The sequence below is a fragment of the Maniola jurtina genome, chromosome 3 (assembly GCF_905333055.1).
Source record: "Maniola jurtina chromosome 3, ilManJurt1.1, whole genome shotgun sequence".
NCBI classification, from domain to species: Eukaryota; Metazoa; Arthropoda; class Insecta; order Lepidoptera; family Nymphalidae; genus Maniola; species Maniola jurtina.
The window spans coordinates 12,119,955-12,146,520 of NC_060031.1; the positions used below are offsets into that span (position 1 = coordinate 12,119,955).

The window sequence follows — 26,566 nt, forward strand, 5'->3', positions numbered from 1 at the left end:
GAGCTTCTTTCAATTTTTATTAGCAACGTTAACTTAAAGGTTTTCTAGCAAAAATTGATTCAGACAAATAAATTCCAATTTTTATCTAGAACTATTTTTCACGTCAAATTATTACAACTACCAAAATTGGTAAGACTTCGTCTGTGTTGGTGTAAGCTGGTGGGCGTGCTCTGCCCTTTTGGAGGGTTTTTTTGCTAAAACTGACTGAAAAGCGCTCTAAGGGGGTGCCGTGCGTGTGTCGGCGAGCACCAGCACAGACGGGGTCCATACTTGTATAGTTTAACTAACTTGTTACAAATAACTACAAACTTGACATTGGCTAATCTTTGTAAAAGCCAGACGAGAGAGAAAAAAAATGGTAAACACCGCTCCAGTGACTGTAGTTTCTGCCGTTCCTTGTAAGTGTACTACACACACAAGCGTACGAATTTGTCTTCACTTTTTAAATATGACCCAGATACTTAGGTACTTTAATTTTCTTTTTTTATAATTCTGTAGTAAAAGAAGAGGTCCTAACAATTTCGTTCAGTCAGTCTGTCTGACTATCTATCCATCTATCCATGTACCACAGCTTTCCATTAAAAAAATGTTAAGATATAAACAAGTGTAAATTAAAAATTTATAACACCCCCGACGACGATCCAAAGTATTTGAGTTTTCCAAAACATCATTTTCAAATAAATAATTATGTATTTAGGCAACGTCCATCTTGACAGCTTGACATTTGTCAATTGACATAATATTATGAACCTAACGGTTATCTAACCTTCTTTTCTACAAGAAAACTAGAAAAGAGCTGATAACTCTTAAACGGCTGAACCAATTTTTTTAGATTATAGCTAAGAACACTCTCGATCAAGCCACCTTTCAAACAAAAAAAACTAAATTAAAATCGGTTCATTCGTTTAGGCGCTACGATGCCACAGACAGATACACAGATACACAGATACACAGATACACAGATACACAGATACACAGACACACAGATACACAGATACACACGTCAAACTTATAACACCCCTCTTTTTGGGTCGGGGGTTAATTAGAGCTAAGTATGTCTGTATGAAGTTGAAAACCAGCGCGAGCGAGATGATTCGCATAATCAGTGTCTAACACTGGACGACAGCCATTTATTTTTAATCCATTGAAGGTTTTCTACGAAAATTGTTTTAATATCAATTAGTAAAGCAGCAATATAGCACCAACCAATGTCGAATGAGCTTGGTGCCTATCATTCAGTGTTAGACACTGAGGTAGCGAATGAGCCCGCAGTTATGTTTACAGAATCGCAATATCGATTAATTGAAGTCGTTTTTGGGAAAGTATATACATATAATGAAGTATAGATCAGTAGAGGGAAAATCTATTATTTACACAAGACGAGCTTAAGACTGAACGCAAACAATTCTGCAATCGATCCCCACAGAGGTTTCCCGTAAGCGGTGCCATTTATTTTGCAATTTCCACAAACGACTATTTAAATCGGAATATTTAACCGATTGTCTTGTTTTATTTTCACTGTATTGCTGATTACTAATTTACTGATTTAAGGAGAGGATTATGATTTATGAGTTTAGCAGTCTATAGTTAGTTTACCTATATATGCAGTTGTCTTATTGCTTCATTATTCCCAAACTACTGTTGTACATACCTACTTTTTAAATATAACAAGTACCTTTGTGCACATTCCGTGTGCCGGAAAGCAAAAATAAGAAAAAGAAAAATAATATTAATGGATAGAGATAGAATAGAGTTATGTATAACTTGAACTTGTTTATTTTCTACTAGTTGATGCCGGCAACTTCGTCCGTCATCAAACATCCCGTGGGAGCTCTTTGATTTTTCAGTATAAAAAGTATGTTCAACTATATCCATGTAAAAATCAGTTCAAACCGTTGCTCTGTTGCGACGTGATTGAAGGACAAATCAACAAACCAACAAATAAACACACTTTCGCATTTATAATATGAGTATTGATGATGATGCACTTCAATTTATTTATCTAAAGATAAAATGGATTTATTAACTAACAAAGCCGACTTGTCCTAAAAATCCCTTCACTGTTACAAAATAATAATCCAGAATAATAATTTGGGAAATACGTATAATAAATCACTTTAAATATACTTTCGTTGCTCATAAAACAATTAAACCAGAATTTAGTGACCATTAGGTCGAAAAGGGGCATGACTCACATTACCCGCAGGCTTTATTTTAGAAACAAAATTTTAACATTAGAATTAATATTTTGAGGTGTGAATATATTACTTCGCACCCCTAGATCAAAACTGTTTCAACTCAAAAACCTTGCCTCTTGATAACGTCTTTAATTTCTGACCCCTAACTCGTTTATAAGTAGATACGACAAAACTGTAATAACTAAGCTTTATGTAATATTTAACATAAGTACATATTTTGTAGTTATAAATAATTATTTAAAAACAGTTTTTTTTCAGTTTCTCAAATAAGCATTTAATACAAAAAGCGTGACGTGTGAACAGATACTTGGGAATGCATTTGTTCTATTTGAACGCTTTTTTAACGGATGTATAAAAAAGCTCTCGTGCGAATGAGGTCTTAACTCTTAAGACCATACCTGAGACGAAAGAAATTTATTGAGTAGGTATTGGAAGAAACTGTTGCCGTCGCGCTGCGCCCGATCGCATGAGTACCAAACGAGTTATCAATGTGTGAACGAGTAGTGTATTTGTGTGCCGGCCGCCCGCTTCCCACGCTCACCCTCGCCCCTCCCAACCCGCGCCTCCGCCGATCGCTTGCTTTGCTTTTAGTCGGATGTGGATGTCGACGACTGCAGCTTGCGTTACTCTAATACCTAAACTTACCTACCCGCTCTTATTATTGATTTGGCTATTGTCAACGGACTTGAATCTTTGCTTCACTGTTTTGACTCGGCTTGAATATCGGATTTTGTGTAATTGTTTCATCGACTGAAGAAAAATCGTAGGCAAGTATAATTTTGTTACCTACTTATATTTTATAAGTAACTATTTCATTTATTTTATGATATGATCTATACTTTAAAAAAAACACACTGTATAGTATATAGTATTATAGTATTAGTAGTAAAAGTATAGATAATATCATAAAATAAATGAAATAGTTACTTATAAAATATAAGTAGGTAACAAAATTATACTTGCCTACGATTTTACTTCAGTCGATGAAACAATTACACAAAATCCGATATTCAAGCCGAGTACCAAGAAAATTGCCTGTAAGAGAAAGAAATTACGACTGAATAAATATTTTTTTAGTTAGAAATTATGTTATAATTTAAATACCTACAACCCCCACTTCTTTAAAAAACCTTTTACAAAAAAATATAACTGGCTTCCAAAAATACACTGAAAAGAGTAAAAAACTTAAATTTCGGAAGAAGTTTCAAGAAGTTTCTTGACTTTACTATCTTTCTCTGACTTTTCTGTAACACTGACTTCCGAAATTATTTTACTCTTTTCAGTGTGTTTTTTGAAAGTCGGTTAAATTTTTAGGGTTCCGTACCTCAAAATTAAATTTCAAATTCAAAATATTTTTATTCAATTAGACTTTTACAAGTTCTTTTGAATCGTCAAAAGTATCTACCACTGACTGGTTCGGAATGCTTTTCCTACCAATAAGAACCAGCAAGAAACTCGGTGGTTGCTCTTTTCAAAGATTTGATATACAATATTATGCCATGTATAAAAGCAATTGAAGTCCCGCGCATTGCTGGAGCGAATTGTAAAAAAAAAGAAACTCTGATAGATTCACTTCGTTGTGTGTCTGTCCGTCTGTCTATAGAAAACTTCCCGTTGACCTAGAATCAGGCAGGTAGAAAGGCAAGTAACGGGAAAAATCTGAAAACTGGGCCAGTTTTTTTTTGTAAAAAGTTTTTATTTCTAACTTTATAGTAATTGTAAAACTAAAAAGTTAATCTCATTACAATTTCAAGTAGTCCAAGTTTCAAGTCAAGTCCAAACACGGCTAGGATACATTGTCTTATTACGAAATTCCGGTGCCTGTCTTTCGGTTTCATCATCAGATCTACGTTACTAAATGGTTCTTTCTTAGTGCAAATGCTGCACTTGTTGATGAAAATAGCTAATCGTATGTTATGTTTTCCTATTTTGAAGAGTTCCCACGATTTCTCTAGGATCCTGTCATCAGATCCTGACATGATGCCCATGGGACCACATCAGCAGTATTATCGGATTTTAATAGTTGTATACCTACCTAAAAAGTACTTTTTATTACAATTTCAAGAAGCCCAAACACTACCAAAATCGCTTTAAGTTTTGTATAAAATGAAGAGTTCCTTCGATTTCTCCAGACTGCCATCATCAGATCATGACTTGATGATCATGAAATCACTTGGGAAGTCTACTTTAAACAAAAAAAGATTTTTTCAAATCGGTCCAAGAATTTTTGATTAATCGGGGAACACACATTGAGAAGCTCCTCCTTTCCTTCAGTTTGTTGCATTAAAAAGTATTCATTTAAATCAACGACTTAAAAAAAATTCAAAAGAAAAATAAAACCGACTTCAAAAACCACAAACACTAAAAAGTAAAAAATAATTTTTGTTTAGCTACACGTGTAATGTACCTAGGTATGAAGTCGAGCGAGCATAACAAAATTAGAAATCCAAGAATGAAGCTCGCCCTCCTTCATACCTAGGTAGTAGGTACATTACACGTGTAGCTAAACAAAAATTATTTTTAACTTTTTAGTGTGTGTGATTTTTGAAGTCGGTTTTATTTTTCTTTTGATTTTTTTTATTTCACAACTTTTAGTGGCCCCACTGTACTATAATATGCTATGCCCAGTTAAAGCCTACTGTTTACTAAGCTATTACAGTGATCGCGAGCAATTTGCTCTTATCCATTGAGGAGTTCTGTTCTCCATCTCCGAAGAAATTCATCAGATCTTCACCAAATTCATATGGGACCACCTGCACAGTATACCCTTTCAAACAAAAAAAAATTTCCCAATCGGTCTAAGGGTCTTTGAGTAATCGGGGAACATACATTAAAAAACAAGATTCCGACGAATTGAGAACCTCCTCCTTTTTTGGAAGTCGGTTAAAAATAAATGATTGCAATCGCGATATAAAGTATCTCAACCCTGCTTCAACAATAAAAAATAATACTTACAATCACACGATAATAAATAAAAATAATCATTGTATCGTGTAAGTATCGACATCGGTGTACATCACTAGACTATCGATAAAAATATGATCAAGTGCCACTTCCCTATTAGTGTACGTGTAAGCTTTACCCTCCCTCACCTCCAACCTGCCCCCATAAACTGCGAAAGGGACAACTAGGGTTGCCAGATGTCCGGTTTTCGACCGGACAGTCCGTTTTTCTTTATGCTTGTCCAGTCAAGAAAATCTTGGTAAACCGGACAAAAGATTGTCCGGTTTTAGTAAAAATTACGAGTAGTTCATTCACCTGGCGCTTAAACCACTCTCGAACGCTTCGTTCGACGCGCCGCCCGCCACCCCCGACCCGCTCCCACGCACTTGTTTCACTTCAGTCGCTTAATAGTTACAAGTGAGAGTAGTCGCGCCCTAAAGTATTTTTAGCGACGCTTGCAGCGTGTTATTATTGTTATTATATTTTGTTTCCTGTGCTGTGTTTCATCGTTATCTTGTTTGTGTGTGGCTTTGTCAATCAAAATGGAAGACGAGGAAGCATCAACAAGTAAAGAAACTCCACCTAAAAAAGTAAGAAGGGTTTGCCACTATAATGTTGACTGGGAATCTCGATTTTCGTGGTTAAATAAATGTGACGAAGACAACACAAAAGGCTACTGCAAATTGTGTAAAAATAAGTTCACGGTGGCTTATGATGGCTTGAAAGCATTAACGCATCACGCTGCGTCAAAGAAGCACAAAGATTCAGAAAGTGCTGCAGCCATGTCTCAGCGAATGAGTTCTTTCTTTACACGAAAAGGCAGCGCACAAAGTGAAAAAGTTAGTATTGCCGAATTGACTGAAGTGTATCATGGTATCAAGCACCATATTTCGTATCTTGCTCAAGATTGCTCATTTAAAGTTTTAAAAAAAATAATTATAGATTCAGATATCGTAAAGCAAATGACAGGAGGACGCACTAAATGTACTGCTATCGCAAACCAAGTTTTATATCCATATTCGATGGAACTTGTGCAGGAGGATTTAAAGAATGAAGTTCCGTTTTCCATTGCTACCGATGCTTCTAATAAAGGAAACAGAAAGTTCTTTCCAGTTGCGATTCAATATTTCTCACCAAGAAACGGTATTTGTCATAAAATTTTGGACTTTTATGAAGACTCATTCGAAGATTCAAGATCTATTAAGGAACAATTATGTCAAGTCATGAATAATTCACAACTGTCGTGGAGTAGAGTAACAGCATATGGAGCAGATAATGCCTCTGTAAATTTTGGAGTTAATAATTCCGTTTTTCAAAAGCTAAAATCTGAAGAAAATAATGAAATTATAGCTGCTCACTGTAATGACCACATATTTCACAACTGCGCAAAAAACGCTTTGAAAGTAATGCCTGTTGATGTCGAAAATATAGTGATGAAAGTATTTGCAGAGTTTTCTTGTTCCGCGAAGAAACGAGAAGAGTTGAAGGCGTGCTTTGATTTCTTTGAGAGCGAATACAGAGAAGTTATACGACATGTTCCTACAAGATGGCTTAGTTTGTTTAAAGCTCTTGATAGGATGCTTTTGTCGTGGGGACCATTGAAAAGGTACTTCTTAGAACAAGGTTCTGATAATTGTCCTAGGGCTCTTTGGGCTATCTTGTCTGATCAAGTAGACGAAATTGCAAGTGAAACCACTCCTACTTACAATGAATTATATTTATATTTCACTCATAATTTTATGGCTTCTTTTCAAGAAATTTTACTTTTGTTAGAAAAACGTACCACAGCAGCATTTCATTTGCACAATATAATGGTGAAATTCCGGGACAGTATTGCAAAGAAAATAAGTGACAAACATTTCGGAATGAAAGTTCATATGGCATTAAGACAAGGCTATCTTTCAGAAAATCAATCAAGAGAATTTACTAAAAACGCTCTAATAGTTTACCAAAGAGCACTAGCATATATAGAACAGTGGTATTCTTTTGAAAATAACAATTATAAGGCATTTAGTTGTTTAGATCTCGAATGCGGAAGATTTCCTACGCTGGATCAATTGATTGAGTTATGGTCATTGTCTCCATGGAAGCAGCAAAATCCCCCTGAAAACATTTATGAAGAACTGGCTGCACTTCAAAGTGTTTTCTCTTCACTTGAAGGAAACTCTATTAATATGTGGTGCAAGTTTTTTACCAACGAAGCAGCGCCTAATTTATTGAAAATAGTGCAGTATGTGTGTAGTATTCCCATATCTAATGCTTTTGTGGAACGAATCTTTAGCGTCATGGGAAATGTATGGACAGACGAAAGAAATCGTCTCGCCGTTAATACTGTGAAGAGTGAATTGTGCGTTTTCTTTAATATATCTGCTAGTTGCACTGAATTCAAAGATGCCATCTCAGACAATACATCTTTATTGAAAGCAGTGGCATCTAATACAAAATATATTAAAAAAGTTTAAGTAGATTTACCTACTGTTATTGGAAATAATGATTTTCTCTTCTCTTTTGATCGTTTTTTTTTCTTATTCAATGTAAATTTAGTTAAGATAGAAAGTTACCTTTTTAGGTAAGTTAATTTTATGTTAATAATATTAAAATTAAAAACTGGTCCAGTTTTTTTTTTCAACACATCTGGCAACCCTAGGGACAACTGCAGCTCAGGCTGATTTTACCTACCAAAAACCTCGACCAAAAGACGTTTCGTATTTTGCTGTTTCCTTCTTCAAAACTAGACAGATCTCGATGGTTCTTATACCAAAATTTAGAGGAAAAGTATATCTTTGCTCCTATGTTTTGCTTTTTTGTTAAAAACTTATCAAATTTGTATAACAGTCGTCTGAACCTGACGGTTGAAACTGGCGATTTTTTCGGGTTTTCGGATTGTCATATTTATTTTCGTGATTATGTTTTGGAAAAAAGGAAAACATACAGGCACGCATTAATGAGACCTAGATTTTTGTGAAAAAAATCATTGCTCTAGAGACATTATCCACGAAGGAAACAGGAGAATACGTTTGTATGGAGAAAAGCCACTCACGCTTGCTCTTAACGTTGTACGCGTTAAAAAAGCGTTGTCGTGTGAACAGATACTTGGGAATGCATTTGTTCTATTTGAACGCTTTTTTAACGGACGGTTAAAAAAAACTCTCGTATGAATGAGGGAATAGGGGTTGAATTTTCAAAAATAATGTCTTACCGGATGTCTAGTCATAATACATTAGGTACTATTCCAAGTTACAGCCCGATCCTCAGTAGTTTAAGCTGTGCATTGATAGATCAGTCAGTCAGTTAGTCAGCTTTTCCATTTATATATTTAGTTATGACAGTTAGCCAGTAAGGAAGGATTTTCAAAACTTCCACTAAAGTTATATTAAAAAGTACTAGAATATAATATATAAGGTACACTATTAAGTACTCAAAGCTAACACAATATTTTAGTAGGAATTCACTCAATCTCATCTATACTATACTAATAAATAAAATTGGAGTGTCTGTCTGTAATTTCGAAATAACTACCGCATATTAAGGTCATATGGTTATTTGAACGATACTATAACTGAATCACACGTTTTTAAAATTTTTGTCTGTCTGTCTGTCTGTCTGTTTGAAAAGGCTAATCTTGGGAACGGCTGAACCGATTTTGACGGGATTTTCACAGACAAGTAGAAAATTGACCAGGGAGTAACATAGGCTACTTTTTTAACCGACTTTCAAAAAGAGAGTTGTGTTTTTCTACCTATGTACACCGAAATCTCCGAGATTTCTGAACCGATTTGGGTCATTTCTTTTTTAATCGATAGAGGAACTTTGCGACATTGTTTCATAAAAAATTAGGAGTCCAACTCCTCAATCCCGATGCTGCAGGGGATCTGACCAATCCACGCGGGCGAAGCTGCGGGCATCAGCTAGTGTATAATAATATTGAGTAGGTATGTTTGTTTCAAAAATACATTACCGAATCACGTAAAGATATTACTTGTTGTTATTTGAGGAAGTAATGGCAGATATAAGGTTCAGATACAAAGTCTATCCAAGCGTGTAATGGCTCATTTCCTTTTGTGATGTAGGAGGGAATAATACCTACCGCTGTTGTTATACGTGTGAACGTAAAGGTGGTTTCATAAAGAGAATGTTTATTGTGAGCATTTTGAATGGAGGCTTGATCCGGTTCAGGATATTAAAGAAGAAAAGATTATGTTGTTCTGTTATTTGTTATATCGGAAAATATTATGCAACCAAAAGAGCGTGAAAATCTTAGTTTGAATGAAGGCTAATTGCAATAGACCGCTTGCTTATAGTAGGTATCCATGCTAATCTGTTTGTCTGTCTGTTACATGGAGTTAGGATGCTCATTGCTCACATTGCATTCTGGCACACATTAGATTTAATCTAATGCATTACTTATGAACTTGATAATCATTTAACTAGATTTGTTTAGTGAAATGTAATAAGCGGTTTCTCATTCTTCCGGGACTTCAAGATGTTCTTAGGAACTTTACGAAAACCCTGATTTCTTTCTTGTTTCGCTACATAAATACAAGTAGAATCAAATATTTTCAAAATAAAGAAACATGCTCCTCGACTCGCGTTAATTATACACTCTGTAAAACATAAGTACAGAAATTAAGGCGCAGAACGCAATTTTCATTCGAATATTATGGCATACTGTTGTATATTTATTACGCTTATTACATTATTTAGAAAGCTTTTTTTTCTTCCGAAAAAATGTATTGTAATTAATTCAAAGTAAACGCACCGGCGAAGGAAGAAGGGACAAAGAACAAGCATTAATCATAAATTGAATAAATTAGGCGTCCCTTGTTAACATTTTTGTTAAAAGTCCGTAATGATAGTCCCTGGGGCCAATGTTTGTGCTTACGAAGCAAATATTTGTCGCTGGACCGTCAAGCTTGTTTTATTTATTGTGCTTTCCGCCTTTAAAATCTGTGATTCATGTGCCATACCAATTATTCGTATGTTACATGTACTTAACAAGTATGTTTTTGCACGAAAACAGGCAAGCCGGCTGTAGATGCATTTGGCGATTAAGTAGGTAAGTACTTGTCATGTTTATTTGTTTAAAAGTCTTTCTATTTCTATTTCAAAAGAATATTGAAATGTTTAAGACACGTACGGAACATTTAAATATTGTAATGAATGAATGAATATACTTTTATTGTACACCACAAAATTAGTACAGAAAAACACATACAATACTCAACAAAATATAACCCTTGTAACCCTTAGGGGTGGCTCTTTCAAAATCAATGGTTGTAATTTGGAATTAGATCTTAATCATTACATTACAATGTTACAGTAATAATACGGAGGATCATTTGCTTTTGTAACACTTACTCACTACAGCACTATCACTCGACAATGTTCAAAATTGTAATGTTCGGCTTCATCTACTCACTATAAATGTAACGTGAATCCGAGCTGTTAGAAGCGAATGCTGCTGATCAGCCCGCACCTTTAAATCTTCTTTTTCATGTTCATTACCGTAGAACAGCAAACATCAGTTTTCTAAACTTCTCCTTGTCCATGGCTAGGCAGAATAAACTCCGACTGTTTTCCTTCCAACCCACTCCCTTATGTTTCGTAGCCATGACTTCTTCCACTTCCCTTTACTTAATAGACCCCAAAATTCTTGATACTCCATGGGAACAATGGTTGTGTGCTGAAATCAAATATTGGTCCCAAGTGTATCAAAGCTCCATATGTTTTATTTATGCTTATTGTGGCATCTTTGATTCTCATGTCGTATGCTTATTGGACTGAGGGAATGATTTTGTGTTCGCGTCGTCGCTTTGCCACGATTTCCCCATAGGCAAAAAACGTCGGCACTTCATTTTAGTTTTTTTTTTTTTTTAAAAGAATATTAGCCATCTTAAATGACTAATATTCGCCTTTCCTCTCCAATTAAGCGTCAGGCTTGTGCTAGGAGTAGGTACGACAATAGTGCAACGGGCGGGGTTTGAACCGTCGACCTTTCGGTTTTCAGTCCACTCCTTTACCGGTTGAGCTATTGAGGCTCAAGTTTTGACCGACTGTATGAATTATGGAGTATCTCTTTAAGCTGTGCTGTAAGTCAGAATATCAGAATGGTAGCTAGGTAGCAAAGCTATTTCTTCGATATAGTGTTATTGATTTAAGTGAAATGCTGTTGTTTTTTTTTTTTGTTAAAATAAATGTAAAAGTAAAGTAGCCTTGGATATCTATTATGTAGAGCTGACTAAGGGCTACGAAATGCATAAAATATGAAGCAAGATAGAGGGAAGAGAAGTGCAAAAATCTATACCCTTACTAAACCTACTTATATATTGTATAATATTATAAAAGCGAAAGTGTGTCTGTCTGCTAGCCTTTCACGGCCCATCCAATAAACCGGTTTTGAGGAAATTTGGTACAGCTTATTTCCCGAGGAGGACGTAGGCTACTTTTTATCCCGGAAGTCCAAAAAATTCCCACGAGATTAAAAAACTAAAACTATGTGGACAAAGTCTACAGACTCTCATAGTTTCATCTAATAAGTTAGGAGCAGTAAGAAGTTGGGGCGGGGCTATCATATTAGGAGACAGAGAGGGCTAGGATATGGCTAGGATAGGACATAGACTAACATTAAAGAAGCTAAGAAGGTATGTACCTATACCGAAAAGAGCTGCTAAAGAATACAGGTGAAAACCCGAACACCTGCTTGTGAAAGGTAAACACCGAGATAAAATACCAATTCCTCAAACACTCAAGCTCAGGGCTAAGAAAATATTAGTTTATTTTTACCCCGAGATCACCGCTGCTGAAAAGTAAAGAACTGTGGATTAAAAATACAATATTAATCAACAATTTATTCCGAAAGAGAAAAAGTTATAAGAGAAATCACACTAATATTTTTTAACCCCCGACCCAAAAAGAGGGGTGTTATGAGTTTGACGTGTGTATCTTTGTATCTGTCTGTGGCATCGTAGCTCCTAAACTAATGAACCGATTTTAATTTAGTTTTTTTTTTGTTTGAAAGGTGGCTTGATCGAGAGTGTTCTTAACTAGAATCCAAGAAAATCGGTTCAGCCGTTTGAAAATTATCAGCTATTTTCTAGTTACTTACCTTCACTTGTCGGGGGTGTTATAAATTTTTAATTTACACTTGTTATTACTTATATATATTTACATAATAACTTTTGACCTATTCTAAATATTCTCAGTGGGTGCATAAAAATGTATAAAAACGTCATGTAATGTCTGAGTGAACTATAACTATGGTTTTGTAATTAGTTTGCGAACTGGTGAACAATATTTTAAAAGTTTTTATATCAGATTAAATTTTTATACTATAAACTAGCTGCACGCGATTTCATTCGCAAGGGATTTACTTCTCTAGATCTCGACATGTTTTCCCGAAATGATAATAGCTTCAGGCAGTTTAAACTAAGTGTCAAATGTTTAAATCGGTTGAGTAGTTGAGGTGTAAATAAGAAAATAAACAAAGACACTTTCGCATTCACAGCGTATGGAATTAGTGATAGCAACTAGTAGAGAAAACCAATTCTTATATTGTATTTGTAAGCAAATAAAATGTGTTAAAAGAGGTACTTATAAAATATCAAATCAGATCAAAAATCATTTCACTCGAAGTTGAAAACCTCCGAACGTAAATTGGACTGTATTTTCTTTATTTCGTAACTTAATTACAAACACAGTGCGTCCTTTTCACTTCCATACAATTGTGCGGGAGAGAACGATGTATTGTGCTCAAGTTTTTTAGAGGCGCCGGGATAGCCTAACCCATAGGTAGTATAACTGGTAATATGTGGCACAACTTTCAAAAAATGCTTCGTTGCTCTTTCTTTTTTTTTTCTTATGTTGTCTCGACTCTAAACTACTGTGCGAATTTTCATACGGTTTTCACCGGTAGAAAAAGGGATTATCTAAGAAGATTTTGATATTTTAATACTTGTTTTGAGAATTTTATACAATCATTCATATTTTTTATTTATATTTGTTTTCATTCATCTGTTTCTAGCCACAAAAGTATTGATACTCGTTCGTATACAGTTCATTATATTTCACAGATATCAATAAATTAAAATATCTATTGAAGGTTTCGGCTGATAAAGCATTCATGAATAGCTATCATTTATGATATGAATACGTCTATTCAAGTCAAATATAAAATCATATTTTCCTTACGGAAGCTTAATAAATTCCACCTTTACAAGTGAGCTACCTACTAAGCTTTTTTATTATCGCTTTTACTGTTACTCATCTGGATAATACCGGTAATCGGTATTAATATTTGGTACACCACTGACGACTGACCTTTGTTGATAGAAGTAAGTATGCTGGACAAGTTTTTAAACCGACTTGATTATAGCCATTTTGGCACCGATAGCTGGGCTGGGCGTAATGTGAGCGTAACCTTAACTAATTTATATTAGTGATATGTCAAGAAGACCAAATGTCAAATACATAAAGTGCCAATTTTGATGCCACACGCGAACACTCTATGGGATGCTTTGAATTGGCACAAAAAAAAACCGTAAATTTGTATGGAACACCCATTCCTTAATCTAAGTGGCACACCTTTTCAAGCAAAAGTACTTGGCGTACCTATAATATGTCTATTTAACAAGTTACACAGATATCAGCAATAACGAGCATAGATTAACACCTTATGAATATGATTATGTGCCGTGATGCCGGAAGCCGGTACATAAATCGATCACACGAGATAGACCTTGATAGCCTTCAAATGTCAGACAAAAACCGTTCAGTAATAAACCGAATAATCTGTTGCCTTGGTATAAAACGGGGGTAAACGCAAATTGTATATCTTTAGTTATAAAATATTTGATTTTTATCAAAGTACATGATACCTAACCTACAGTAATATTTAATTGCTCTACTATTTTAACTAGCTTTATATAAATCGATGGTTTTATCGCACAAGATCACGGGGATTTTATATACCATGTATATTGGCCTATCCTAAATTTAGATACTTCTTCGAATTCATAAAATAATTTTATGAAAATCAACGTATATTTACAGAAATAGTAATTTTTAGGGTTCCGTACCTCGAAAGAAAAAACGGAACCCTTATAGGATCACTTTGTTGTCTGTCCATGCATCCATCCGTCCGTCCGTCCGTCGTGTCTGTCAAGAAAACCTACAGGATACTTCCAGTTGACCTAGAATCATGTGGCAGGTAGTCTTAAAGCACAAGTAAAGGATTAAATCTGAAAACCGTGAATTGGTGGTTACATCATAAAAAAAATATGTGTTTAAATTTTCAAAGTAAGATAACTGTACCAAGTGGGGTATCATATACGAGTATTTTGAAACCTGTACATTCTAAAAAAAAAATTTATTTATTTTTATGCAAAATGTCGAAAAAAATACCCGAGCACGGATGTCCCGCTGGTTTTTTTTTACATCTCTCCGCCTGTATCTAAGTACTTCAAAACTATGTAGAAGAAAGCGGGCAATTCTCTCAGCAGCTTTACAAAAAGAAAGTATAATTTCATCACGACTTCGCTAAGTGCAGAACGAATTTTCTACGTGGAATGAAGTTATCTCAAAATGTAGGTGGGTGTTTATGACATTATTTTCTTTTATTTTCAACTACCATGTCTGCCCAGCTTCACTTGGGTGGCTCTGTTACCAACGGACAGATTAGCTTTCTAATGGTCCATAAGTGCATAAAACATACTAAAAAAACTAATTAGATTACATTATTTCCACGTGAAACTAATGTTTGTAGCACTAGAAGGTTAAGTGGACTTTGTTCTTAATTACCTTTTAAAATTAATCTAAAAATAATTTTAAAGTTCTCAATACGAGTCTTAAATAATGTGTTGGTTCTAAAATACTAGATATTTCATAGCAATGTTGAATAATACGTGAACTAGCACGTTCTAAAAGATAAATGAGTTCAGTCTCACATTGTATCTACTTCCAAACAATAGGCGATTAAATGGAGCTTTTACAAATAGTAGCTCTTAACCTTCCTATACAACTTTTTTAGAAACTTGTAAGGATGCTTGTTATACTCTGAGAAGGATCCGTAAAATAAATACAAAACCATAAATTGATGATAAAATTATCAACTTACGGTTTTTCATAAAAATTATTGTAAAAAACCTTAAAGAAACTAACGAGAAAGATTTTTTCTTAGTTATGAAACTGTTAACGATCTAACTTGCCTAATACATATATGGTATAAATGGAAAAAAGTAATGGTATATCTACTGATATCATAATAAAATTAATAAGTTTGTATTTTAACGGTTTTCTAAAATCAAATTGTCAAAAGAAGTTGTTTACTATAATTTTTCGAATTTCAAAGTTATCAAACATTCATTATTAAAAATAATTATAAGTTCTATCAATTATTATTCAAACAAGAGAAAGAGTGAAATAATCATAAGTTATATCAATTAGTCAAACAAGAGAAAGAGTGCTATAAAGTACGAATACTTTTAATAACCTGCCAAGAAACAATAAAACATCCGAGATAAAAAGAAGATTGCATTGCATTATAAACTCGTTCAAACCACCAGTGCTGCCGTGCCCAGATCAAGCAATAAAAGTTACATAACAGGATTAACTACGACCGCACAATCGTAAAAGTCCTGAATAAATTATAGCCTTTTACAGTTATCTTGGCCTAGGAGCTGAACAGCGATTTGCTTTTGATACTGGTTTAATTTTTAACCCCCGACCCAAAAAGAGGGGTGTTATAAGTTTGACGTGTGTATCTGTGTATCTGTGTATCTGTCTGTGGCATCCTAGCGCCTAAACGAATGAACCGATTTTAATTTAGTTTTTTTTGTTTGAAAGGTGGCTTGATCGAGAGTGTTCTTAGCTATAATCTAAAAAAATTGGTTCAGCCGTTTAAGAGTTATCAGCTCTTTTCTAGTTTTCTTGTAGCAAAGAAGGTTAGATAACCGTTAGGTTCATAATATTATGTCAATAGACAAATGTCAAGCTGTCAAGATGGACGTTGCCTAAATACATAATTATTTATTTAAAAATGATGTTTTGGAAAACTCAGATACTTTGGATCGTCGGGGGTGTTATAAATTTTTAATTTACACTTGTACACTATAGAGTTAAAATAGCACTAGATTTTGCCTGCGATTTCATCGACGTGGATTTGGAAATTTTTCTGATACTTTCTGATAAAACAAAAATATGAGTTCCTTTTTAGGGTTCCGTACCTCAAAAGGGTTCCGTCTTCCCTTTTGAGGTAAAATTATCGCTTAAAGTATCACTTTGTTGTCTGTCTGTCCGTCTGTCCGTCTGTCCATCTGTCGTGTCGGTCAAGAAAACCTATAGCCCGTTGACCTAGAATCATGGCATTTGGCAGGTAGGTAGGTCTTATAGCATTTGGCAGGTAGGTAGGTCTTATAGCACAAGTAAAGGAAAAAATCTGAAAACCCTGAATTTGTCACAAAAAAATTAAAATGTGTACCTATTAAAACTTTACGTGCGTTTTAAGCAATTAAGTATCACTTGCTCGTGAGAAAAACTCCTTGCCTGAGAGTTCTCCATAATATTTTCAAATGTGTGTAAAGTTTGCCAACCCGCACTTGGCCAGCGTGGCGGTCTGTAGCCTAAACCTTTCTCATTTTGAGAGGAGACCTTTGCTCAGTAGTGGGCCGGTAATGGGTTGATACTGCATGCTACGATGCTTGGGTTACGTGTGTTCTTTGTTCAGCGCGCGCACTTGTGACGTAATATGTCACGCAATATGAGTCACGATTACGAAGTTTTAACGAGTTTGAATAACGGTCTAGTCTCAGAGGAGAGCCTACAGTATTACATATTCCACTAACTGTGTTTAGAAAATGTCCTAAATCATAAAGCTGCTCGGAGCCACCACATAAAACACCTGTCGACACTGATTAAACTCTGTATGGAGGGACCTCCAATCTAAACAAAGTTCATTACAAAGGAAAATAACCAAATCCGTACTACATAATATTATAAATCCGAAAGTATATCTGTAAATTTATCTGTCTGTCTGTTAGCTGTTTACCTTTGGCATCTTTTTACTGCTCATAATATGTTTAGTCGACTTTGACGAAATTCAGTACAAAGATAGCTTGCACGCCTGAGATGGAGTTACTACTATTTTAATTCGGTAAATTTTTGAAACCAACCTTCATATTATATCTATGTCAAATTAGGTTAAGATCGGTTCCGCGGTTGTTAAACAGACAGACAGATAGACACACTTTCACATTTAAGGCATTAATACTGTAAATTGAAGTTTTGAAAAGAGCAACTGTCGAGTTTCTTCAACTGGTTCTTCTCGGTGGAAGAGCATTTCGAATCAGTGGTAGGAACTAGGAGGTGGAGGTTGACGATTCGAAAGCACTTGTAAAAGGTTATTTTAATTAAATGTATTTCTATATCTATTTCAATTTCTGTGTAACCGGTATGGGTGTGTGGATTAGTATGGATTTATAATTTAAATCAAAGTTCACATTACCATAAATCTCCATATAACCCATAATAATAGACTCACCTTTTCCGTTTTGCGAAGGGATCACGCACGGAGTGGTTGGTAAAAGCTACAATGAATCAACTGTACCCGTTTTAGTACCTCTACGTAAATATGTATGAGTACCTATACTCAATGTATATACATAGGCGTAAATATGTATGAGTACCTATACTCAATGTATATACATAGGCGTAAATATGTATGAGTACCTATACTCAATGTTTATACATAGGTTAATGTTATTTATGTACGTATGTCGTCTCTTCATAAGGTGGCCAACCGACATTAAACGAGTCGAAGGGAGCCGTGGTATGTGGAAGTCCCTACAAGAGATTGTATGTCTATCGGTTGATAATGAAGATAAAGAAAGAAAAGAATGAAAGAAAAGACAAGCAAAATGAATAATCAAAATTAATTAATAATCAAATATGGTTTTTTTCTCAGTTTGATGGTAAAATAACCCTTGACTGCGATCTCACCTCGAAAGTTACGATATAATCTATAGCGAAAGCGATCTTGTCTATGTTTGATCTTTATCCCTAATCGGTTTCTCTACATAGCAATACCGAAATGCTAAATAAACTAGTGACATCGCTTTGACCATAGAGGGGTAGGTACTAACCATTTACGAAGCTACTCAGCAGAGCAAACCTAAATCGATTATAAATTTTCAAGCTGACCCAGTCGAGAATCGAACACAGGTCCTCCCATAAGATGCTCACGACTGCGCTATACGCTATCATGATACTAATATTAAATTTGTTAATTGATATACTCATATTATATCGAAATATATCGAAAATTAAATCAAGGTAAACGAAGTAGCGGGCAAAGCTAATTTTTTTGTACATTAACATGGCTGACTAAAGCTATTATTCAATAGCATTGATTATTCATTTAACCTTATCAGTAACGAAACAAAATATTTGTTAAAATAGAAAAATATTTAGTTCACATTTACGTAGACCTACCCGTATTCGCCATTGAACGATTTTTAGACATGAACCATAAGAATGATTGGCGCTATCTTCCCAATCAACCCTAATTGCTCCTAAGAATGATGGAGCTCAACTTAAATTACCTACTTAGAGGGATTCCCTCTCTTTGATCAAAGTAACACGACATTGATCCCTTAATCTTCGAGGAATTCTAACAAACTATCACTGCTGGATATCCCTTGAAGAGAATATAAGCCCCTTTTCAACTATTTTCTGAATTACAATGCGTTCATTCCGCTTCTTGATTAAAAATTAATTTTCTTAGTTTGTGTCGCAGATTTACTCAATTCTAAAATACTATTTTGTAGAATATAATTAAAAACAATCAGAATGTATATTCAATTAAAATGTGGCACGCATGTATGGATCAATAAATCGTTTGAAATCAAAATTGATCATAATAATATTTTTTATTATAAATCATTTAGTCTCTATTATAACTCTACATTAGGCACTAAAATTTGCGATTAAAGATATTAAAATAGCACATATTGTAATAATTGCAGTACAAAACAAATATTTTCTTAGTCAATTATTTCAATTTCCTTTGTTTTGTACCTATAGGATGCTCACAAAGAGAGTAAAACAAAATGGTGGACCGAGTGATAATTTACCTAGCGAAGTTGTTTGGCAATTGTTGCTCCTCCGAAAAATATTTACTTTATAAAAAAGCTAAACACTAATTTTAAATTATTGAATGGCTACAATGAATTATAACAATTCAATTTTCCTTTTACGGAAATTCAGATTCGTACCATCACATTTTTCAAACATAATTGTTTGTTTTCTCTGAAACATTTTTCCGTTGAACAAATCTGAGGAACATTAGTATTTTTTTTTAATACTACATGCAACTGTTCCTATGGGATTTTGTCAGAGATTTGTTCAATTTTTCGTGAAATTTGAATAATTTTACCACGGCAAGCATATAATTATTATGTCTAAAATATTGAATTCATGTTCTTAAATATTATTAGAATATTAACTAGTTGAATACTTATACTACTCCTTTACTGATGAAAAACTTTAATTTTTTATTGTCATCTTAAAAGTTTTAAATTCTTTTAAAAACTTACGCATAGCGGAAAAGTGAAAGATAAAAATTTATTCTATAAAACATTACGGAAAACTATTGCCCTAATAAATATCTAGCAAATCCCTGACGCTTTCTTATCGGCTTTATGTACAAAAGAAACTTTTCTTACCTTAAATTATCGACGAAAATGCGAGGTGCGGCTTGCTTGTGCAGAAAGGCGGGAAACGGTTAAGTTATTGCACAGCACGCCTCGAAATATATTATTGCTTTACAAAAAATTCACAGAACAGTTCAACTAGCATTTTTTCACACATGAATTTCCCGTTTTCTAATGTCTTATGTTCAAATATGTTCGGGTTTCGTTTGGGGGTGGTTACGGCGTGGTTCCGCCGCAGCAACGCGCTCGACTCTGCCGCGCACCCCGCGTCGTACACCCTCTAGCCCTCGTTCATGAAACCTTCATGAATTCGTTTAGTCTTCGCGTCCTTTGTGACACTTGAACCTTTTGTTCACAAGCGAATGCTTTTGGCAACTTTACACTATAGACATTGCCTGTAACCTATTTCCCCTCATATTTTTAAGCGACGAAAGTTGGATAGCAGTTTTATTTCTGAAACGTTTTATGTGTGTGGTAATAAAAATGTCTGAAAGAAGATTATTTTACTTTAGAGAGCTATAATACGCCAAAGTGTTGATAGTTAATTGCGCCCAGGCTAATATATTCTTTTTAAAAATTCAAGAGCTTTTCGAATTGAATCTTGCTTTAAAAAAGCTCTAGTTTGTACTTAGTTACATTAATTTTCGTGAAGTTTATTAGCATGATTTCTTAGTTTTGCACTTTTAAGAGTAGCAAGTGGGCATTCACTAACATCGTCGCTATTTAGTAGATATAACGTCAAATTCAAAATTTTACCAAAGTTTTCGTCAAAAGATCTTTTTTGAATAGGAATTATAGGCTTATAGGCAAATTAGCTCCAGTTAAGTGATAATGTACAGCGCATCCTTGGAGGGTTTTGATACTTTCGTTAAAATCAATCCATTGAACCCCGAGGGAAATTATGAAGGATCAATATTACAATACTTGTACATTCATCAAACGTAGCTTCCCATAACACACGTGGATATCTACCCGTTCCTTTATTTTCTATATTAAGCTTTATTGAAACCATAAACTAACTTTCCTAACACTTCACACAAAAAGACTATGTAGAAAGAAAGTATAACAAAAGGACACCGTTGATTACGCGACATTGTATTGAGTACTAATGTAATTACTTAGAAAGTAATTAGTCGTGTCTACTCTAAATTACCTACCTAAGATAAACTTCTTGATAATGTCATAAAAGACGAACCCACGGCCTACGCGCCGTAGTTCGTAGCGTTGCTACGACAAAATAATAGGTGTGAATTCTTATGTTATAGTATAGCTTCAACATAACTTTTGTTTCCAGTAAAATATTACTTAGACAGTCCAATTATTTCTAAGTTTTATTTAAAGATTATATCCAATATAATTCAATCGAGCAAAGAAATAACAAGCAAAAATTCGTAACATAAAAGACCCTTGTTAAAAATCGCAAATCGGTATGTCACGCCTATAGATATTTTATACCATAACTTTTATATAGGCGGAACGACCATTTTTGAATTGCTCATAAAATATTTTTGTGAGCCCTCTTCACTCTTCAGGGAATTGACAATATCGAAAAAAGCGAGCGAAAATAAACCTTGCTTACATACTTAATATCTGAAAATAACGCTTTGGAATCCAATCTGTGGTATGATTATGTATGTCATAGTAACTACTGGATTGAGTTATTAAGGGTTATTTGTGGTAAGAATACCGATTAGAGCAAAAGTACTTTATATTTTTTATTTGTTTATACCCTATTTTTTTTATACACAGGAAATGCCTAACGCATACCCTTCCGTCAGGGGAAACGGAGGGGTTATGTGGGACTTGCACCCACTAAAACCTGTGGTTGTTCCTCAACGGACTGGCGGTTGCGCGGGTATCACTAAGGTAGTATTCACCGCACTCCCGCCAGGACTTGACCCGCCGCCAAGCGGACGGGTCCCATCGCTAGGCTGGCTGCTACCAGCTCGGTCTCAGAAGCGCACCCGGAACACGGTGCGCTACCTCCTGACCTGGTTATGTATCGGTTGACGAACGCCCCTTACGCCCGTCAACCGCAGGTCGGCAACTCATGGAGGCCGGAGGTCGTCATTTGCCCTTCGGCGCCCGCTGCGTCTCCTGCGAGAGGGATACACCATCGAAATTTCCCTCACACGTTCCGCCGCCTCCTTTGCAGACATCACCTCCTCGCAAAAGGAGGCAGCGGCACTCCACGCTGTCTCGCTCCCAACCATCGCTTGCACGATGTTTGGGAGCGAGAGACCACCACCACCAACTGCCGCATCGAGTGTACGGCGCTGTTCTGCCCAAGCTTGGCACTCCTCCAGGGTGTGCTGCGCCGTGTCCTCAAGGCGGTCCTCACAGTGGTGGCAATCGGGGGATTGCTCCCGACCTATGCGATGCAGATACCTACCGAAACAACCATGTCCGGTAAGTATCTGCGTCAGCCGGAAGGTTAGGACGCCATGTTGGCGCCCCAGCCAATCCTCCATGACAGGCCTTACCGCCGCTATCGTGGCATGCCCTGCGCTGGGATTATCCAACCGCTCCCTCCATTCCACTAATAAGACCCCTCGGAGCTGGGAGCGATGCCGCGCATATTCTTGGGGCATCGGTAACTCACCCCGCCCGCGCACCTCCTTATTGCACTGGTACAAGGAGGCGAGAGTTTTTGCCTCAAGATCCCAGGGTGGACATCCGGCAAGGAGGCTCGCCGCCTCGAAGGAGATCGTGCGGTACCCCCTTATTACCCAGACGGGCAACAATCTTTGCGGTCTCCGCAATATTTGTTTATACCCTAGACCAGCTGATGTCCGCGACTTCGTTCCCGTGGATATAGGTTTTAAAATCCCGTGGAAACTCATTGATTTTCTGGGATAAAAAGTAGCTTATGTGTTAATCCAGGGTAACCAAATCCGTCCAGTAGTTTTTGCTTGAAAGAGTAACATACATACATCCGTCCATGCATACAAACTTTCGCGTTTATACAGGAATGTATAGAGCTAGGTTTATTTATGTTTCGTTAGGTAGAGAAAACACATCCTACGTGACACTGGAAGTTTGGCACTTGACACATTTAAAAAATCGTCTAAAATCTATAAAACTAAGTCATGACTCGAGTACATCTGTATTGGGTAAGGTTACAATCTACAGACTTGATCGTGTTGAATGAAAGCTACTAAATACATCATTTATAAAAATAATTGAAAGTTTACTTTGTGACAAATCGTAATATTATCCATGCTTCCAGTAAATAAACAGTTACAATAAGGTTGCTCTTGGAACACTCTCCCAAGAGTCATACAACCGAAGAAGCAAAAGGTGGAAAATTGTAATCGATACAAAACTTAAAAAGTGATTTTCTGGAGAAAAACATCGGAGAATTTGGGTGAAACATCATTTCTGAATTGCTCGTCAAATAATTTTATGTACCAATCCCTCTGGGAATTGACAATATCGATAGGAATGGAGCTCCAACAAAAATAAACCTGACGTTCATAATATCTAAAAATGTCGCCCTTTCGCATGGCTTGGCTATAAAAACACGAATTGTATCAGGCGAATGCTGTGAGCTTACCTACCTTTAACATCAGTTAGGGGTACTTTATTGCGGGTCAAATCTAGACCTAAAATGCAATGCTTTGCTTTTCTGTGCGTATCCTTTTCATCCATTTCTGTTTTATGACACGTGAGATCACGGCAAAAGTTAACTTGTCATAAATGAAAAACCGGAAACTAAAAATCTATAAAAAATGTGCAAAAATCATCATCATCAACAACACCAACTCATCACATCTCCTCTCTGAATGAGAAGGGTTGAACATAGTTCTCTACGCTGCCAACATTGCACATTGGCAAACTTCACAGATCTTTGAAAACATTATGAAGAACTCTCAGGCATACATATGGGTTTCCTCGCGATGTTTTCGTTCACCGTTAAAACTGATATTTAATAGCTTCGAAAAGATAGAGGCGCGTGCCCTGGATTGATATCCCTGAATCGAAAAAAAAACGACTTAACCTAGACTAAAAAGACTAGAAAAACAATTTTTGCGCCATATTTCTTGTTTTACTTTGTAAAAAAATTGTGAAGGTTTATTATATCTAAGTATGATAAAATTCTTTGTAAATATACGACATTCAAGGGTCGGTCCCTTCCTATTCCGACTGACTAATGAGTTTCCTGTTCAGAATAGCTGTTATCATTGTACCTTTGAAAAGGGGTTAGGTATATTTTGAGGAATCTGTAAACTTTTAAAAATTTAAACGCAAATGTTTTATGGTGAGGGAAAATATGACTTTAATAAAATTATAGTAGATACTTCAGCGTTCTCATATAAAGTATAAACTATTCGATATCTGTATGAGATTACGCTACGAATAACAATATTCGAAGAGACTACGATTTAATTTTAAAAATAATTTATACAAACACACTATAATAATTAATATTGACTACTGTGGTGTGCCTTCTCATTCTAAGAGGGAGAACTTTTTTATTTAGATACAAGTTAGCCCTTGACTACAATCTCACCTGGTGGTAAGTGTGATGTGATAATGCAGTCTAAGATAGAAGTGGGCTAGCCTGGAAGAAGTATGATAGTTTTTTTTATTAAACCCATACTCTTTTGTTTCTACACAACATCGTAGCGGAACACTAAATCGCTTGGCGGCACGGCTTTGCCGTTCTCAGTAGTAGGCCGGCGATGGGTTGATCATGATGATGATAATTCGGACACGCACTTCTAACTTTTCCAAGTTATAATGTGCGTTTTAAAAGGAAACATGCATGCCTTTTTCTAAGGATTAATTTATACAACTTTTATCCCATGAAAACAAAGAGAACGGAAAAACATTTTCAAAACATAAAAAAATTGTAGCAAGAGCTTTTAAAAAATATTAATCAATTGTTCATTTATTTGCTGTAAATGCAGGTTAACAAAGATGTTAGAATTAATTACAAAGTATCACCAGTAGTGTTGAATTGGGGATCCTGTATCAAAATCCATGGGGATTTTGGATCACTCTCGCTAACGCTCGTTCGCTACGCTCACCGTGATACAAAATCCCCATGAATTTTGATACAGGATCCCCAATGTAGGCTACTGTCCACAACAACACATTAAATAAATGGAGTATTCCTAAATCCAAGCAACAATTAATCACTATCAACAGTGAGACAAAATCCTCAATGACTAGTTATTGCGGATCCTATATCATACGCCCGCACCGCACAGTGGATGATATAATACGATGAGTTCGACGAGACTGCGGCATTCATAAGAAATGCGAACGAGCCCATATGCATGATAATTTTACGTCTAAAAGTTTGCTCTCGCATAGTTAACCATTTGATTTGTTGCGCTCAAATTATTTTTGTATATTGATCGTGTTTCTGCTTGATCCGGCATTGCTGTATTCATTAGTATGAATTTCGATCGATTGATTCGAGGCTTGCGCATACTTATAATAGGTTGGATAAAGGTAGACTCTTTAAATGTTTATAGCTCATCAGAAATATATTCGTATTACATTAACGATTGCTTTTCCACATATCGGACATAACATTTTATCCAACGATAAAGCACATTTAGTACACGTTATAGCATGACCACATGGTATATAACACGCAGCTACTTCTTCTACAAGACAAATTTTGCAGCAAAGTGTTTCTTTAATATTTTCAACACATAATATGTTTCTGTCTGCAAAAGAACTTATTATATTGTTATTTACAAATTGTTCAGATACTTTTGATGCACCACAAACATCTTTGCTATCACTTTGTAGGTATGTTTCACCCTTCACAAGTAAAACATAGGGACAGGACGGAAACCAGCGTGCGTGCTCCGACCATGGATGATCTTCGATGCCCCAGTCTTTGAGCCTGCCATCACAAAAGTAACAAATCACGCGATCACTATCTCCTGTATAAAAAAAACCAGCATCAGCCATTTCTTGAGGTTTTTGATTTAAATCTTGAGGCCAAGTATCAAAACTTCGCAATCTTGCGATTTGAGTTGCATAGCGAGGATATTTAGGATATATTAACTCCATTCTGATCTACAAACAATGAATTTTGGATAAAGATTTATTAGTAAAAATATATTATAGCAGATTTCTAGTAAGGTGTGCAAGCTTATCATACATTATTATTTATCGAAAATTAATTCTTTAATGATGAATTTAGACACATTTCCCGCTATTTAAATATATTTCGATTGTTATAAATACTTTGATAAATAGAGATTAATGGACGAAAAAAATACGTACAATGCGTACTAATATAATAAATTCACTGATGCCCCCACGACTTCATCTGCATGGATTTAGGTTTTTAAATCCTGCGGGAACTCTATGATTTTCCGAGATAAAAAGTTGTCTATATCTCTCCAGTTCTTTTACTATACCCACGAAAAATCATGTCGATTCGTTGCTCCGTTGCGACGTGATTGAAGGACGAACCAATAAACAAACAAACAGACACACTTTAGCATTTATAATAAGTATGATTAGTGATGCAAAAAGGCGTCTGTCTAAACTAAAGACTAACGGCTGAATCTTGCCGAAATTTGATACACAGACAATTCACATCTTGGAGACGGATCCAGGATATTTTTTGACGTCGAAAATTAAAGGATTTCCACTCAAGTTTTAAATCAAATTCGCAAGGAAGAAGATTGAAGCATCAAATAGGAGCAAATATTATTAGACCTTTCACAAATTTTATACCTACCTATGGAA

General features: G+C 35.5%; 2 protein-coding genes across 3 annotated transcripts in view; both read right to left on the reverse strand.

Annotated features, from left to right (window-relative positions):
- Positions 1-20,083, reverse strand: part of LOC123879004 (protein artichoke) — a 137,315-nt gene extending 117,232 nt beyond the window's left edge. For both annotated transcript variants that reach the window (XM_045926498.1, XM_045926474.1), the window contains exon 1: positions 19,856-20,083. The gene's annotated coding sequence lies outside the window, so the exon portion shown is untranslated. The remainder of the gene's footprint in view (positions 1-19,855) is intronic.
- Positions 20,084-21,891: 1,808 nt separating this feature from the next.
- On the reverse strand, positions 21,892-23,494 carry LOC123879169. Its single transcript, XM_045926756.1, has 2 exons — positions 23,400-23,494; positions 21,892-22,597 (listed from the first exon to the last, which is right to left on the reverse strand). The coding sequence occupies exons 1-2, from the start codon at positions 23,492-23,494 to the stop codon at positions 21,892-21,894; spliced, it is 801 nt and encodes a 266-aa protein (XP_045782712.1).
- Positions 23,495-26,566: the final 3,072 nt, after the last annotated feature.